Consider the following 16,975-nt stretch of genomic DNA (forward strand, 5'->3'; position numbering starts at 1 on the left):
TGTGATTTCATCTATTATATTGGTTCAGTGTCAGCAGATGAATATACTGTTTGTAATGAAGAGCAGTTATTTGGAAGGTGACTCTAACGATGCCATTGTTAGTCTGAAGACTGGCCTGAAATAGTTATTCTTCCTTTTATTCAGTTGTTCCGTCATTCTGTCATTTTTATAGGTTATTCTGTTTACCAGATGATTCAAGTAATTGTTTTTCTTTTCAATTAGCTGAAAAATGTTTCGGACTATACTCTAATTATCATATAGAATAGTGCTAAGATTTATATTCCATATGAAAACAAATCTACGAATTAGAAAAAGTAACAATAAAAAGTATATATGTTCTGAATGAAAATGTGGTGGTTAAATAATGTGAGATTTTAAAAAAATATGGGCACCTGGGTGGCTCAGTCAGTTGAGTATTGGACTTCACTTTGGGTCATGATCTCCTGGTTTGTGAGTTAGAGCCCCACATTGTCCTTGCTGCCCTGGGTGCCGGATCCCGCTTCAGATCCTCTGTCTCCCTCTCTCTCTGCCCCTCCTCCACTCAGACTCTCTCAAAAATAAATAAAAACATTAAAAACATAAAAAATATCTTCTCTGATTTTCTTAGGATGAATAAAGCTGAACATTAATTACTATTTAGTTACTTTTTATCTGTTACCTTATAGTATATGTAATTTGCTCTACAGAAATTAACACCTCTGGAATGGAGGTGACTGCAATGTATTTTGCATGGGAAATGACTCTAGTTTATAAATAAATGTTTGGTGGGTGACATTTAAATTGTCTAAGATGATAAAAGTTGCTTCAACCATTTTTAAAGTTTATTTGTTTGAGAGACACAGAGAGAGAGAGAGACAGAGACAGAGAGAGAGAGAGAGAGAGAGAGAGAGAGAGAATGAGAATGAGCTGGGGAGAGGCAGAGAGAGAGGGAGAGAGAATCCCAAGCAGGCTCTGTGCTGTCAGTACAGAGCCTAGTACAGGGCTGGATCTCATGAACCTATGAGATCATGACCTGAGCCGAAAGCAAAAGAGGCTGACCCTTAACAGACTATGCCACCCAGGCACCCTGCTTTAACCATTTTTATATGTGGGATAGTTATGAGTAAATTTTAACTGTTAACTTTATTGACTGAAAAGAAATATTTAGCTCTGTTACATTAGAAAGCTTGAGGTGAGTATTTATGTGTGTGTGTGTGTGTGTGTGTGTGTGTGTGTGTGTGTGTATGTATGAAGATTGAAGTGGAGCACAGATGCAGCATTAAAGTCCTTTGTGGTTTTTCTCAAGAGTCATGGAAAGAATTGAGCCAAAAATTTTTATCATATTAATACTATCATGTGAAGTATCTGAATCTTGGTGTGTGTAGGGAACTACCTGCAGAGTTCCTATGTTGCCCATTTTTTTCTTTTTTGACCTTTAATCTTTAATCTCTTCATACTGGGATTTAGTTGACATATGATTACGCTGTATAGTAGGATTGATCAAAGTGTAACTTCAGCTTCTTTGCAGTCACCTTAAAAGAAACATGACAGATACAGGAGAAATGTCAGTTGACCAAAATTATTATTTAGTGTCTGTGAGAGTAACATTAGTTTGAGTTATTGAGAAAATACTTTATGTTTATCATCTCTTCAATTTTTACTACTTATCATTTCTACTTATTGCATGATAGTTTCATTACAACTAGAATTTTGTTCCATGTGCTCATTAAGAAAAATGACTCTGCATTGACCTTATTTATTGAATTGGAAGCTTGTTATCAGTTTTAATAGAGTAGGTTTTCATTTGGTGGTTTCTGTTTCAGATTGTGGAAATTGTAAATTATTTCCAATAAGCATATATTCTAGTTCCAGCAGTTATAGTTTAAAGAAATGAGTAAGAGAGATTCTGATTCAGTAGAGTTGGATTTGGGGTTAGAAATCTGAACTTAAAATTTTTATTTTTTTAATGTTTATTTTTGAGAGAGAGAGAGACAGAGACAGAGACAGAGCATGAGCGGGGGAGGGGCAGAGAGTGAGGGAGACAGAATCCAAAGCAGGCTCCAGGCTCTGAGCTGTCAGCACAGAGCCCGACGCGGGGCTTGAACCCACAAACTGTGAGATCATGACCCCAGCCGAAGTCGGACGCTTAACCGACTGAGCCACCCAGGCACCCCAGAAATCTGAACTTTAAAATTCACGTGGTGATTTATATATACATTGATATTTAAAAATCATTGCTATACAGAGGTAAAAAATAACATGCTTTATCTCTTAACTTTCTAGTCCGTGAAAAACTATACCAAATGTCATGTGAGAAATGAGCAGATTTGTAACAAACTTACCAGCTGTAAAAGCTGTTCGCTAAACTTGAATTGCCAGTGGGATCAGCGACAGCAAGAATGCCAGGCTTTACCAGGTAAAGATTTCAGTCCGGTAAATGAATTTTATAGCCTACAGATGAATACCATTATAGTAAAGAGCATTTACTAAGACTTTCCAGTCTCAAATAAATGATAATATTGGAGTAATAATAGCATTGTTTCCATAAAAATAATTTGTATGTTTCCTTCCAGTTCTTCTAAGATGTTCATAATTTCTCTATTTATTATAATAATACTATTGACTTGATCAGAATCCTTTTTTAATTTAAAAAAATTCTGTCCTAAAAATATAGAAAATAATAAGCACTCAGGCTAATATCCAGATTTTAATAAATGTTAACATTTGATCTATTTGCTTTGCTTCTTATCTTTGAAATTCTGGGAACTATTTTTACTACTTTTTATTATCAATTATAACATTTATAATAAGTTTTATATGATTTAATGAGAATCTAAGTTATATAAACCAGAGCAAAGTCCATTAAAAAAAGCAATTTTAATTTATTTTTTACACGTATCATTCTTCTTAGTAAACCCTGAGTACTCTTCCTTTTAAATATAAAAGATAAAATTAGAAAATCAAAAAGTAATATAGATACTTAAACCAGTTCCATCTTCTCGTTATACAGGTAAGTGAGACATACATTGTTTAGGGACTTGTTCAAAGTTGCATGGTTTGTAAATGGCAGGTGTAACTATTAACTGGGTGTTTTATTTCAGTTCAGTGTTTTGCTTTTCTATATTCCATGGTTTTTGATTGTTTTGTTATATTTTTCAGAGAAAAATTTCTAACTTAGGTAATTCTAAAACGTCCTTGAAAATTCCATCATAGGATTTATGTCATGCTTGGAAGTTCATGTAATAAAATAAAAAAAATAGATTGCCTTCAAAAGTACCATTAAGATTCTAGAATGTTTATGTAAATTTTAGGTTTTGTTTATATACTGACGTTTAAAGTTTTTAAACGGGATACACGCATGTGTGTGTTCACTTTGAAAAAATTAGAGAATATTAATGAACTGCTAGGTTTTGAGAAGCAATAGTGAGGTGATATTAAACTTGAAAGTAACATTGATATCTGAGTGTTAAATGCTAAAATCAACATGTAGATCAGTAATAATACTTACAATGTTGTTTTAAAAATCTTGGACACAAGGGGCAACTGGGTGACTTAGTCAGTTAAGTGTCCGACTCTTGATTTTGGTCAGGTCATAATCACGGTTCGTGAGTTCAAGCCCCATCTTGGTCTCTGTGCTGACAACACAGATAAATGTATATGTTTAAAGGAATATTGCTTTAAGAAGAAGAGAATTTGATTGCCAGTGGAAGTTTGGAAAAATAAGTGGTTATCTACACATTGCCCAGGAAAGAATTTTGATTTGGTATAAGGGCTCCACTTGGCCAGGCTATTTCTGTGGAGAATAATAAATGCCATACAACAAATACAATATAAAATGCATTATAAACTAACTTCCTGTGTTCTACGTTCATATTTACTAAGCAACCAACTAGGTATAGTTTGTTTTTCCCTATGCTGGTCTCAAGGAAGTGAATGCTGTAAATAGAGGACGCTGTCTATACTGTTGCACTTTAAAAAAAATTTTTTTTAAACGTTTATTTATTCTTGAGAGACAGTGACAGGGATGAGTGGGGGAAGGGCAGAGCGAGAGAGTACACAGAATTTGCAGCAGGCTCCAGGCTCTGAGCTGTCAGCACAGAGCCTGACATGGGGCTTGAACTCGACTGTGAGATCATGACCTGAGCCAAAGTCGGACATTTGACTGAGCAGCCCAGGCGCCCCCTGTTGCACTTTTCTAGGAACATTTGTGAATTGCATTTTTTCATTGATCTCATATAAACTCGGAAATTTGCATTTATCTCACTAAACGCATTTTAAAAATTTACTGCTTCTCATTTAACTCTGAAGCTGAGTTGATGCTCAATACTATAAAAGCCTAAATCATAAAAACATTTGGGTCAGCCATATACTTCAGTTTAGTCTCAAAGACACATGTATTTGTGTCCATTTGTATGATTTTTCACCTAGGTATTTGTCACAAAAGGAGACATGCAAAAGAAATTTAAATCCTTCCTTGATTCAGTAAGGTAAAAAAAAAAAAAGCCATAACTGAACAAAGCTTTTGCACTGCTTCCTTGAAGTAATTAGGTACTTTGGATTCCAGAAGACAAGTGCTATAGGTGTAGCCTGAAAAAGAAAATAAAAGTATTATAAACAATCTTATTAAATGACAATTATAGTTTATTGAGAGATTACTGTGTTCTAGGTACTGTTCATGGTACCCAATTCAGTAAGACAGCAGTTATTAAAGAACAGGAGGCCCCTGTTTATGGACTCTTTGAGAGGGTCCATGAGGTCAAAACTAGTAATACTAAAATATTATTTGCTTTTTAAATTCTCATTCTGTCATGGGTTTACTCTGGAGTTTTCTAAAGGCATGATTCTAATAGATTGGAGAAGTAGATATGAGAATACAATTGTCTTGTATTAAACCAACATTAAAGAGATTTGCAAAAATATACAGCAGCTACACTATTTTTAATTTTTGTTTGTTTCGGATACTCTAATTCTTGTAAAATAAAATACACTATTTTAAGTTGAAATGATTATCTCCCAATATTTTATTATGAAAATCTTCAAACATATAGAAAACTGGAAAGAATGGTAGAGAGGACACCAACCCATTACCCTTACCCTAGATTCTACAATGAACATTTTGCTCTGCTTTATCCCTGCTCTGTCTATCCATCCCTCTATTCATTCATCGGGCCATCTTAATTTTTTTCATGCCATTGTCCTAAACTGTCGGCTGCTGTCCCTCAGGGAGAGAATTTGATGATACATGTCCTTTGGGCCTGTGTATAGCATAAAGGCAAAAACACCCCAAGAGATGGAAGACTATGTTTGTAATGCATTTTTAAATTCCAATTTTAGGTGAATAGATACATATATTTTTAAATGGTCAGTTTTAATTTTTAATATGATCAAAGCCAATAGATAAAAAATCCCTACAGAAAAGATCTGTGAGGTCCTCAATAATTTTTAAGAAAAAAAAGGGGGGGTCTTGAGACCAAATGTTTGAGAATTGCAGCTTTAGAACAATTCCATAAAATTTGTACTAATCCATCTAAAGCTGAAAGGGCGGAAGGCACTGATAAATGTAATATGGTATGGAAACTAAAATGTAGTCAAATTTTATAGATCAGTGTTTTAATGAAGCACTTCAGTCTTAATTAGTTATGCTAGAGCATAACTTTATAATGTGTTTATAAATATGGTTTAGACAATAGGCACTCTTTTAAGTTCAACTTGTATTATAAGGATCAACCACTATTATTAAATAGTGTGTTTAAATGTTAGAAAGACCTGCATACCTGTTTAAAAATAAACATCGAAAAGCAAAGATTATGGGACGCCTGGGTGGCTCAGTCAGTTAAGCATCTGACTTCAGCTCGGGTCACAATCTCGCGGTTTGAGTTCGAGCCCCGTGTTGGGGGATCTGTGCTGACAGCTCAGAGCATGGAGCCTGCTTCGGATTCTGTGTCTCCCTCTTTCTCTGCCCCTTGCTCGCTCACATTCTGTCTCTCTCTCTCAAAAATAAATAAACATTAAAAATAAATAAATAAAAAGCAAAGATTATAGCTTCTTTATTAAACATAAATGATACTTCTCTCTCCACACTTATAATTAAAGAATCAAAGAACCCAACTTATATTAAAATAGTATACCTGAACTGTGGAAATTAGATTTGGAAAAGAGGAATAACTTTGAATTTGCTTGTTATATGCTGGTTATTTTTCTTTAAAGTGATCTTGTGTAATGTAAGCTGGACCCGGGGATGTAAATACAGTAGTGATTTTACTAGTTAACATACCGTATGCCAGTACACTAAAAAACCCTGCAAACAGTCAACACATTTTAACAGATATTATAGAGCTATAGCTTATATTGTGCTTAAGAATTAAAGAAAAAAATTAGGATCTTCTGTTCTTCTTTTCCACCAAACTATTAGATAAGTTTTGTTTTTTAAATTATATTGATATATTTAAAATTTTTATCATTAAAAGTTGTTTAAACAAATATAGAAATTGTATTTAGAATTCTAAAATAACTGAAAAATATAAATGCTTTTTGATAATCTAAAAATAAGATATAATTTTTTTTGACTAGCTCATCTTTGTGGAGAAGGATGGAATCATATTGGTGATGCTTGTCTTAGAATCAATTCCAGTAGAGAAAGCTATGACAATGCAAAACTTTATTGCTATAATCTTAGTGGAAATCTTGCTTCATTAACAACCTCAAAAGAAGTAGAATTTGTTCTGGATGAAATACAGAAGTATACACAACAGGTAATAACTCTTGTTTATATTATGGAAATATGCAGAAAGTCCTATACTTACTAGCAATGGTTCATTCTTTTTGCTTCTAAATAAATTATTTTTACTAAATTTTGGAGGTAAAAGTGAAACTGACTGCAAAAATCAATTAGCAGTGGACTTATTCTGTATATGTATTTGGGAATAAAGTTTTCTAGATTACACATCTTGGTTTTACACAGTAAACCACTGCATTTCTTACCAAGAAGTCATTTCATATGAATAAATACACTTAAAATACATGTGCATAAAATTTAAGAATTTGTTCTGAAGCGTAATTACTTCATAATTTGAGATGTCCCTTATAATTAAAACACTAGACCCAACACATTGGTTATATGTATTTTTCGGTGAATGTGTATGTGTGTTGTGAGTTGGGTTTTTGAATTATGTGATTTTCTAGGTGTAGATTTGCTTGAAATAATGTAATAAAGGTTAGCAGGACAAAAACCAGTTTGTAAAGTATGTGGAAGATATTGGAACATACAACACCTAGAAACAGTTTCAATATTTCAGGGAGTTTTATGGAAGATATTTCTGTAAAAAATTGAGTATTTCTTTGAAAATTGTATCAAGATATTATTTTATAAGACATTTCTAATAGGAATTCACAGTATTTATTTTTTACTCTTGGGATATTAAAATATAGTCAACTCTTAAGAGTAGATTATGTAAGGAGATTTGGAAATAATTTACTAAATCTAGTTATGAGAAACTTTATTTAGTTCATGTGCTTAATTGAAATATGCTAGTATAAACTGTCATAGCATCATAGAAGCTTTCTGCATTTTGTTTCAAAAATAAAATTAGAACTCAAAAGAGATCAAGTAAGTGGTAAGACTAAACAATAATATATACCTTAAATCTGAAACTTGTATTAGTTTTGGCCTACTGTTGAAGATAAATATATACACACATATACATACACACCCTATGGTAAATAATGCACAAAGTGGCATAATTTCTATACAAATAATGGATGTATGTCTCTAATACATCTGTTACGAATGTGTGAAACTGTATTACACCAGATTTCAACAACTTTATTTTGACCTTCAATTATGGCTTTTATTTGGACAAATACTCTATTGATACTCCAGAACTCCACTCCATATAGGACAGAGGAGACAATTTTGGCTTGAAACTATTTTAGAGCAAATGTTACCAATTACTTGCCATAGAAATACATAATGTTTTCTTGGTATAGCTGATTTTAAAGAAGCATTGAGGACAGTATTATCAAAGTGATGTAGAGCATGGAATTGGACATACTGCTTATCTTTAAAACTTAGTAGCAAGTTAATCTCTCCAACCCTGTAACAGGGGTAATAATCATAGCTACTTTGCATGTTTATTGTGAAAAAAAAAGTGAGATAATGCATATAAAGAGTATAAATTTTATTGAGTGTTTACAGTAATTATCATTATTGTTTGCATTTTAAGGGTTGTTATTTTGGTATCACTGTTTGGACTGCTGCTGTTACTACTATTTCTAGAAATCATTATTTAGAATTCGTAGGTATCTAAATGAATTTATTTGATGAATAGTTAATACTTATATTAATTGTGGAAAAGGATATGCCCCAGAGTATTTTAATTTTTCCATGGTGAATGACAAATTCTCCTTGCCACGCTGGCCCCACCGCCCTGTATAGTTGTATTAGGACCTTTAATCTCTTCAGATCATTCCTGATTTATGGTGAAGAACGGGTAACTGATTTTATTTTTACTCATAACAGAGGAATATATATCTGGTGTTTAAAGCATGATATAAGAACAGTTTTCATAAATGTTACAAAAAATTAAGGGGACTTAAGGACACTCACTTTTGAAATTTTTTTATGGACATCACTTTACTGTTACTGCCTACATTTTTGGTGATATCAGAATGTATACTTCTTATGAGTATCAATACCAGATGATTTAACTTATTAATGTGAGTTTCTAATTGTTGAGCCAAAGCCCTGCTCCACGCTTTAATAAAATGGTTAAATTATGTCACTGGTTTTTATAAATATTCAAAATTTTGAAATGGATATCACAGTATATTTGTTAGCTGTCATTTATCATATGCTTGATATTAATAGAATAAAGAAAAAACTTACCAAATTTGTATGCAGATTGATATGTGAAATCATTTTTGTGTGAATTGTAGCTGTTTTTCTGTGAAGAATGGGCCAGTATTCATTCATTTAGTACATGTTTATTGAGCACCTTCAATGTACTTGGCAATCTACGGCTTGCTGAGAATAGAAATTAAAAGACCATCACTGTTCTCAAAGATTTTACTGGTGAGGAAGACAAACACAATTATACTGTATTGTGATAATTATAATGATAGTTGCACATGGGATATATGAAGAAAGAGAGTGTATGTCTAATTAGTGATGTGGTCTTAAGGAGTTTCCTAGAGTAATGCCCTAGCTAACTTCTGGAGGGTGTTGAGTTGGCCAGCACATGAAGATATTTCTAAGGAGGCAAGAGAAACACCTATGTTTTTTTTTTTTTTTTTTCTTTTCTTTGGTTTAAGAGCTACCAGCCTAATGTTCTGAAGGTAAGATGTATATGGTTTCGTGTAAGAGAGACACCAATTAGTTAAAAAAAAATATTTTAGAAAAATGTGAAAAGGTATATGTGTAAATTTTTTAAAAATTGTATGGAGCATATAACATAAATTAAGATCTGTTATATTCTTGTGATACCAGGGGCTTTATTTCTTTAATCACAACATTGGGGGACAATTACAAATAACGTTTGGAAATTAGTTCTGTATTGTGTCGCTTATAAAGAGCTTATTAGTGGTAGATCCACAGTCTTTGAGTTTTAGGAAGTCCTAGTATTCCTCATTAGAGCTCTGTTGCTTTTTTTCCTTGTTTAAAATGTAGTATTTTTAGTTTTTACACTACAGTCTTGAAATGTGCAAGTTCAGAAGTTGCTCATTTCAAGGTTTCTTGTGTTCCTCAATTTTCTTGCTTGTTGCTATAAATCATAAAGATTGTACTAACAGTTATTTTGGCTGTGTGGTGAACATAGATTTGAGAGTTTGTGGACTAGTGTGCTCTAGAATAGAAGAAGGTTTTGTTTCATTAGAAAGCTGAGCTTTAGCAGCATTGCAAAGGTAGAAGCTTCTGCGAGTTGACATTCCATTAAGCATACTTTTATGTAAAATGAGTTATATCCTGAGTCATTCCACTTGTATACACTTAGATAACCCTCCCTTGGCAAATAAAGACAGACAAATTCAGGCAATTTAAAGAAATATTCTCGGTCAAATAATCATTTGCTTATCGGAAATGGCTAATGAAATGTTGCAGTGATTTATAATGTCCTTTAGTAAATTTTCATAATGTTATAATTTGTCTTCTATTTTCAACTGCCTGTCCAGTTCATTTACTGGGTAATAGTTACTTTCAATGTTTTATCAACGGCTTCATTTTTCTGTTTCTTTCCTCCTCCTCTCAGATTCTTACCATGATGAGTTACGGAGTAATATTTTACTTTAAATGACTTGTCTTTCCTACAGATAGTTGGAAATGTAGACAGAGTCGCTGTAACGTGAAGCACAATCATTAATCTGAAATATCTGTGCTGGATTGACTCCTACTGTTATTATCAAGAACTGTAAAAATGTCATAGCTTTTTTGTTATCAAAATATCTTTCAGAATAATGTGTGAAATCTATGGTGATCGCAAGACAAAGTAGCATGTGTATTTTTATAATTAGAAACATTTATTAAATACTATCTCTGTCTCAGCAATTGGATGGTGGAAAATAACCATACCTGTTCTGATGAACTTTGGTTAGCAACATTTATTGGCTACCTACTATGTGTGGAGTACTCTACTAGGTGGTATGAGATTGACTGTCATAATGAATATGCATAGGATATTTTAATTGTATCTGAGAAATAATTTGTTGAGTATTTACTATGTGAAATTTATTATGTTTATACACTTTGAAAATTTCTAGGTCTGTAGCTATCTTTATAAGTTCTCTAGGACCATTTATACAGCATATTTAGAGTAAACACGGGAGATATCTATATATTTATATCTATCTATATCTATATATCTACATCTTATTTGTATATTGTTAAACACTCAAATGCAGATACATATTTTTATCTACCCTGACAGTCCACAGTGTAAAAAGGATGATGTGGAGTTTTGAAGTCACCTCACACTGTAATATAATATTATTAACTTAGTAACTTAGAAAATAAATATATTATGTATATTAAGGTATAAGTGTTTAGGAATAATGTCAGCAAGATGACAGAATGGAAATTCCCAGCACTTGTCCCCCCATAGAACATTGGTTTGAACCATTCATATACAAAAATACCTTTACAAGAACTAGGGAATCTCGGTAAGAGATTCTAGCACCTGGGAGAAGCACAGAAATCAGAAAGGACAGTTTCACATTACCTTCATCATCCCACCCCCAAGCCCATGCAGGGCAGTGAAGCATGGTGAGAGATAACTTCTGCAAAGGGGAAGGAGAGTGAAGTGAGCACATGACTTTGCTGCTGACCCTAGCTCCAAGTGTGCTGTAGTGAACCCCAGTGCCTGGTTGGTTCCTACTGACCCATAACTTCATCTAAAATTACATGAAAGTCCTGATGTACCAGTAGAATCTAAGCCAGGAGAGAGGCGTTATTCTTCTGAGTTCTTTTGTGAACATGTTACGAAGTTTCCACTCACCTCTACATATAGTTTGTTAGCTTTGTTTCCTGTTTTCTCACTGTGCATGTAATGGCAACTTGGCTTTAGAGTCTTACCTCCATGACTGATTAAATTGGCAACAGTAGGAGCAGTAATGGCAGCAGTAGCAGTAACAGCAGTAGCTGCAGCAGTATGTTAATTTTGTAGTGATCTTGCCTTATCAGGTAGGTATTTATATCAGACACGTATTTTTTCATTTTGTAGAAGAGGGAACTGAGGTTCACAAGGGCTAAATAATTGACCCCAGTCATGTAGCTTGAGCACAAAATCTACGTTTTAAAAATGGGGCTCTTTCTAGATCATTCTCCAAAATGTGCTGGAATTGTTAATTACCCTTGGTCATTAGAAAAGCAGTTCTATATGTTTTTAGATGTAATTTTTAATGATGATGAACCATTTGCTGAGGAAAATGGTGGCATTTTTATATGCAACTTGTTTTTTCATGTTCTTTTTGTTGTTGTTTACAGAAAGTATCACCTTGGGTAGGCTTGCGCAAGATCAATATATCCTACTGGGGATGGGAAGACATGTCTCCTTTTACAAATACAACACTACAGTGGCTTCCTGGTGAACCAAATGATTCTGGGTTCTGTGCCTATCTAGAAAAGGCTGCAGTGGCAGGCCTAAAAGCTAATCCTTGTACATCTATGGCAGATGGCCTTGTTTGTGAAAAGCCTGTTGGTAAGTGGTAAACTAAGATTTCTTTAAAAATATTATGTTTCTAACTCGTCTTCCATGTGTGATAGCCTAGAAGCCTGAAGTAACTTTCACCATCTTTAATTTTTTTTTTAATGTTTACTTATTTTTGAGAAGGGGAGTAGAGAGAGGGAGGCAGAGGATCTGAGCCTAAAGCGGGGCTCGTACTTATGAACTGTGAGATCATGACCTGTGAGCCCAGTTGGACACTTAATCGACTGAGCCACGCAGGTGCCCCTCACCATCTTTTTATGATGTTGATTTCCTGATTTTTTGGTAAATTTTATCTTGATCCACATTCCCCATTTAGTCTTAGTGACCTCAGCATTCACTGGTGGAAATAACAAAATTTTATTATTTTATACAATTTTTATTTCTTGGTTGAAATAGGGAGATTATGAATTTATGGTTATAGTTTCTTGCAGTCTAGTAAGAATCTATTATAATTTTGTTTATGTCTATTATAATAATAGTGTTTGGAAGAAAGTTTTTTTTTTTTTTTTTAATTTATTTTTGGGACAGAGAGAGACAGAGCATGAACGGGGGAGGGGCAGAGAGAGAGGGAGACACAGAATCGGAAACAGGCTCCAGGCTCCGAGCCATCAGCCCAGAGCCTGACGCGGGGCTCGAACTCACGGACGGCGAGATCGTGACCTGGCTGAAGTCGGACGCTTAACCGACTGCCCACCCAGGCGCCCGAAAGTTTTGTTTTTAAGAATAACAACTATTTCAAATTATTTTCATCTTACAGATCTATTTCATTTGGCAAGTAAAAAGGAACTTTTCTGTTATATGGGTTTTTTTTTTTTTTTTTTTTGCATTATATGTCATTTTGTGGTGATAGACCTTTAATTTTTTTTATATTGGCTATGGAATTCAAACTCCAAACCTGTACTTATTGTGTTATAAGTTTTTATTTGGTTTATTAGCCAGTATAAAATGCTAGAAGTGTATATTATTTTTTTCTTATTTTAATTCCAGTTAACGTGCAGTGTTACATTAGTTTCAAATGTACGATATAGTGATTCAATAGTTCCATACATCACCCTGTGCTCATCACAAGTGCGCTCCTTAATCCCCATCACCTATTGAACCCACCCCCCCCCCATTTCCTCTGGTAACCATCCATTTGTTCTCTATAATTAAAGGCTGTTTTTTGATTTGCATCTCTCTCTCTCTCTCTCTCTCTCTCTCTCTCTCTCTCTCTTTTTCTCCCTTTGCTTATTTGTTTTGTTTCTTAAATTCTACATCTGAGTGAAATCATATGGTATTTGTCTTGGAATGGATTTTTGTTAAGTGAGAAGGAATATTGTTTTCTCTTTTTAAATGTTTTTATTGTGTAAAATATACATAACATAAAATTTACCATTTTTACCATTTTTAAATGTAGAGTTCAGTGTTGGTAAGTGCCTCAGTTAACACCAAGCATCTCCAGAACTTTCTCATCTTCCCAAACTCTGTATCTATTAAAAAATACCTCTCTGTACCTCCCTCCCTCAGCCCCTGACAGCCACCTTCTATTTTCTGTTTCTATGAGTTTGACTAATCTAGGTACCTCATATAAGTGGAATCATAAAGTGTATGAACTTTTATGGCTAGCTTACGTTCCTTAGCATAATGTCTTCAAGGTTCATCCGTATTGTAGCATATGTTAGAATTTCATTCCATTTTTAGGGCGAATAATTATCCATTATATGTACATACAAATTTTGTTTATTCATTCATCTGTCAGCATAAACTTGAGTTACTTTTACTTTTGCTCTTGTGAGTACTGATGCTGTGGACATGGGTGTTCACATATCTTTTCCAGTTCCAGTTTCACATCTTTTGGGCATATAGCCAGAGGTGGAATTGCTATATCATATGGGAATTCTGTGCTTAATTTTTTGAGGAATTGCCATACCATTTGTCATAAAAGTTGTATCATTTTACATTCCCACCAGCAATGTGCAGGCTTCTAGTTCCTTCACATCCTTGGTAATATTAAAAAAAAAATTTATCGTAATAGGTATATTATATTTCATGTAAAGATTTTATAGTATATTGTTTTATTTTAATTGTTTGTTTATATCAGAGACATGTTCACTGACAGGGCATTTGTTTTGATAAGATATGAAATGTTTATGGGAAAAAATTGTAACAAGAAAGTAAGTAATGATCGTGGATGTTGTGTTTAGCCAAAGCTAGAAAACCAGGTCATGGGCTACATTTCTGTTTATAAGGTTTTAAATTATATAATTTTATGTACTTTATAAAGGATTGAAATTTCCCAAAGAACTACAGTGTTCAAATTTGATAATAAATTTACTAAGTAGATGAGATGACGTCTCATCTTTATTTTCATTCACCTTATCATGTATTTTTGGCTATAATTTTTATCCCACACTTGGCTTACTTGAAACATTCCCTAAACAGCAAAACAAATGAAACCCATCTACTTGTGTTAAAAGACAGTTAACAGGGGCTCCTGGGTGGCTCAGTCGGTTGGACGTCCGACTTCGGCTCAGGTCATGATCTCGCGGTCTGTGAGTTCGAGCCCCGCGTCGGGCTCTGTGCTGACAGCTCAGAGCCTGGAGCCTGTTTCGGATTCTGTGTCTCCCTCTCTCTCTGACCTTCCCCCGTTCATGCTCTGTCTCTCTCTGTCTCAAAAAAATGAATAAATGTTAAAAACAAAATTAAAAAAAATAAAATAAAATACAGTTAACAAATAAACTAATTATATTTGTTGGTTTATTCCAGTTAGTCCAAATCAAAATGCAAGGCCATGCAAAAAGCCGTGTTCTCTAAGGACGTCCTGCTCCAACTGTACAAGCAATGGCATGGAGTGTATGTGGTGCAGTAGCACGAGACGATGTGTTGACTCCAATGCTTATATCATTTCTTTCCCATACGGACAGTGTCTGGAGTGGCAAACTGCCACCTGCTCTCGTAAGTATTTATCCAGAGTGACTTTTTCATTTAAAGGCATCATAAATTGAACATTTGAAGAAGTTTTCAAAAGATGCGAAAAAAGTGTTACAGTTAACTGTTTTCAAACCTTTTGGTGGTCTAAACCCCACACTTAAGTTATACTGTCATTTTGAAATCTACTAATTATTTTATCCTGTATATTTACATTTTGCCTTGTTTGTGGTCTCCCTAACTCTGAGTCTGTGTTGCAGGTAGCATAACACTTCTCGGAAGTGCTTGCTACTTCAAGGATCACATACTGCTTTGTTGTGCTTCTGTAGTGTTCGTTAATCTAGTACAGTTCCCATGGCTTACACGACTGTGATAGTTTTAAAGAATCTATAGCAGTTGTTTTGTAAGTGGCCCAACTTGGATTTGTCTAATTCTTTTCTCGTGATTAGATTTAAGTTAAGCATTTTTTGGCGAGAATATCAAGCATATCAGGGGTAGTACATCTACTATAAATGAAGGATGCAGTCTTGGCATCACATGGAGAGTCATGTCAGCAGGGCAGTGCTGGACTTGTTGTGGGTTTACTTCAGGAGAAGATCTTGCCCCTTGCTGGTTTCATGTTTTGTAAGGACTGTAGGGGGAGGATGCACTTGACTGAATGTACGATATGGGTACTGTGTGGTTATGAGCGGCCTTTCTTGCAAAGACAAATTTCATCAGGATGCTGCTGCCAAGGGGATTGCACAACATTACTGATAGCACTTGGTGTCCTTCTAGGCATCTGAGGTCACATGCAACTTTTGTGTTTTTGTTTTTGTTTTGGATTGGGAAGATGTAGAAGCTACTGGTCTCAGCTCTTTGCTAGCAAAAAATATGGTTTATCTTTCCACAGTCTACCTCTGAAACTGGAGCTCATCAAAAAATGCCTTTCCAACAGGGACATGAATTAATTAGTCTGTTCAGATTTGTAATAAGAAGGTAGGAAGGATTATTTTTACTTCCATTGCTTCCAGCTGCTTTTCAATGTTGAATCCATTCATTCATGCCCTACTAATTGGGGTCTGTACCTCCTGTGACTGATCCAGACTTTATAATTTTTTTCGAGAATAATATGCTCTGCAGGTGCCCACGAGTCCCCATTCCACAAGCACAGTTAGTTGCAGAATCACCTTAAAAAAGTTGGAGTTCAAGTATATATTCATCTGGAAATCCTTTATTTAAAAAAATCAATGAATGTAAGAGCTGGTTCTTTGAAAGAATTAACCAAATTGATAAACCCCTAGTCAGACTTCTCAAAAAGAAAAGAGAAGGGACCCAAATAGATAAAATCACAAATGAAAGAGGAGAGATCAAAATCAACACCACAGATATATAAACAGTTATAAGCAAATATTACGAAAAATTACATGCCAACAAACTGGGCAATTTGGAAGAAATGGATAAATTCCTAAAAACACACAGTACTAAAACTGAAACAGGAAAAATAGAAAACTGGAACAGACCCATAACCAGCAAAGAAATTGCATCAGTAATCAAAAATCTCCCAATAAACAAGGGTCATGGACCAGATGGCTTCAGAGGGAAAGTCTAGCAAACATTTTAAAGGGGAGTTAATACCTATTCTTCTCAAACTGTTCCAAAAAATAGAAATAGAAGGAAGACTTCCAAACTCATTCTACGAAGCCAGCATTACCTTGATTCCAAACCAGACAAAGATCTCACTACAAAGAATTAAAGGCCAATATCCCTGATGAATATGGATGCAAAAATTCTCAACAAGCTATTAGCAAATCAAATTCAACAGTACCTTAAAAGAATTATTCACCATGATCACGTGAAATTCATTCTTAGGCTGCACAGGTGGTTCAATATTCACAAATAAATCAACATGACAT

At 34.2% G+C, this 16,975-nt stretch overlaps 1 protein-coding gene across 5 annotated transcripts in view; it reads left to right on the top strand.

Moving 5' to 3' along the window:
• Positions 1-16,975, top strand: part of ATRNL1 (attractin like 1) — a 757,637-nt gene that overhangs the window by 155,388 nt on the left and 585,274 nt on the right. For all 5 annotated transcript variants that reach the window (XM_042960329.1, XM_042960330.1, XM_042960331.1 and 2 more), the window contains exons 14-17: positions 2,263-2,395; positions 6,550-6,731; positions 11,951-12,164; positions 14,919-15,107. In XM_042960329.1, coding sequence (XP_042816263.1) covers positions 2,263-2,395; positions 6,550-6,731; positions 11,951-12,164; positions 14,919-15,107 — 718 coding nt within the window. The remainder of the gene's footprint in view (positions 1-2,262; positions 2,396-6,549; positions 6,732-11,950; positions 12,165-14,918; positions 15,108-16,975) is intronic.

The sequence above is a fragment of the Panthera tigris genome, chromosome D2 (assembly GCF_018350195.1).
Source record: "Panthera tigris isolate Pti1 chromosome D2, P.tigris_Pti1_mat1.1, whole genome shotgun sequence".
Taxonomy (NCBI): Eukaryota; Metazoa; Chordata; class Mammalia; order Carnivora; family Felidae; genus Panthera; species Panthera tigris.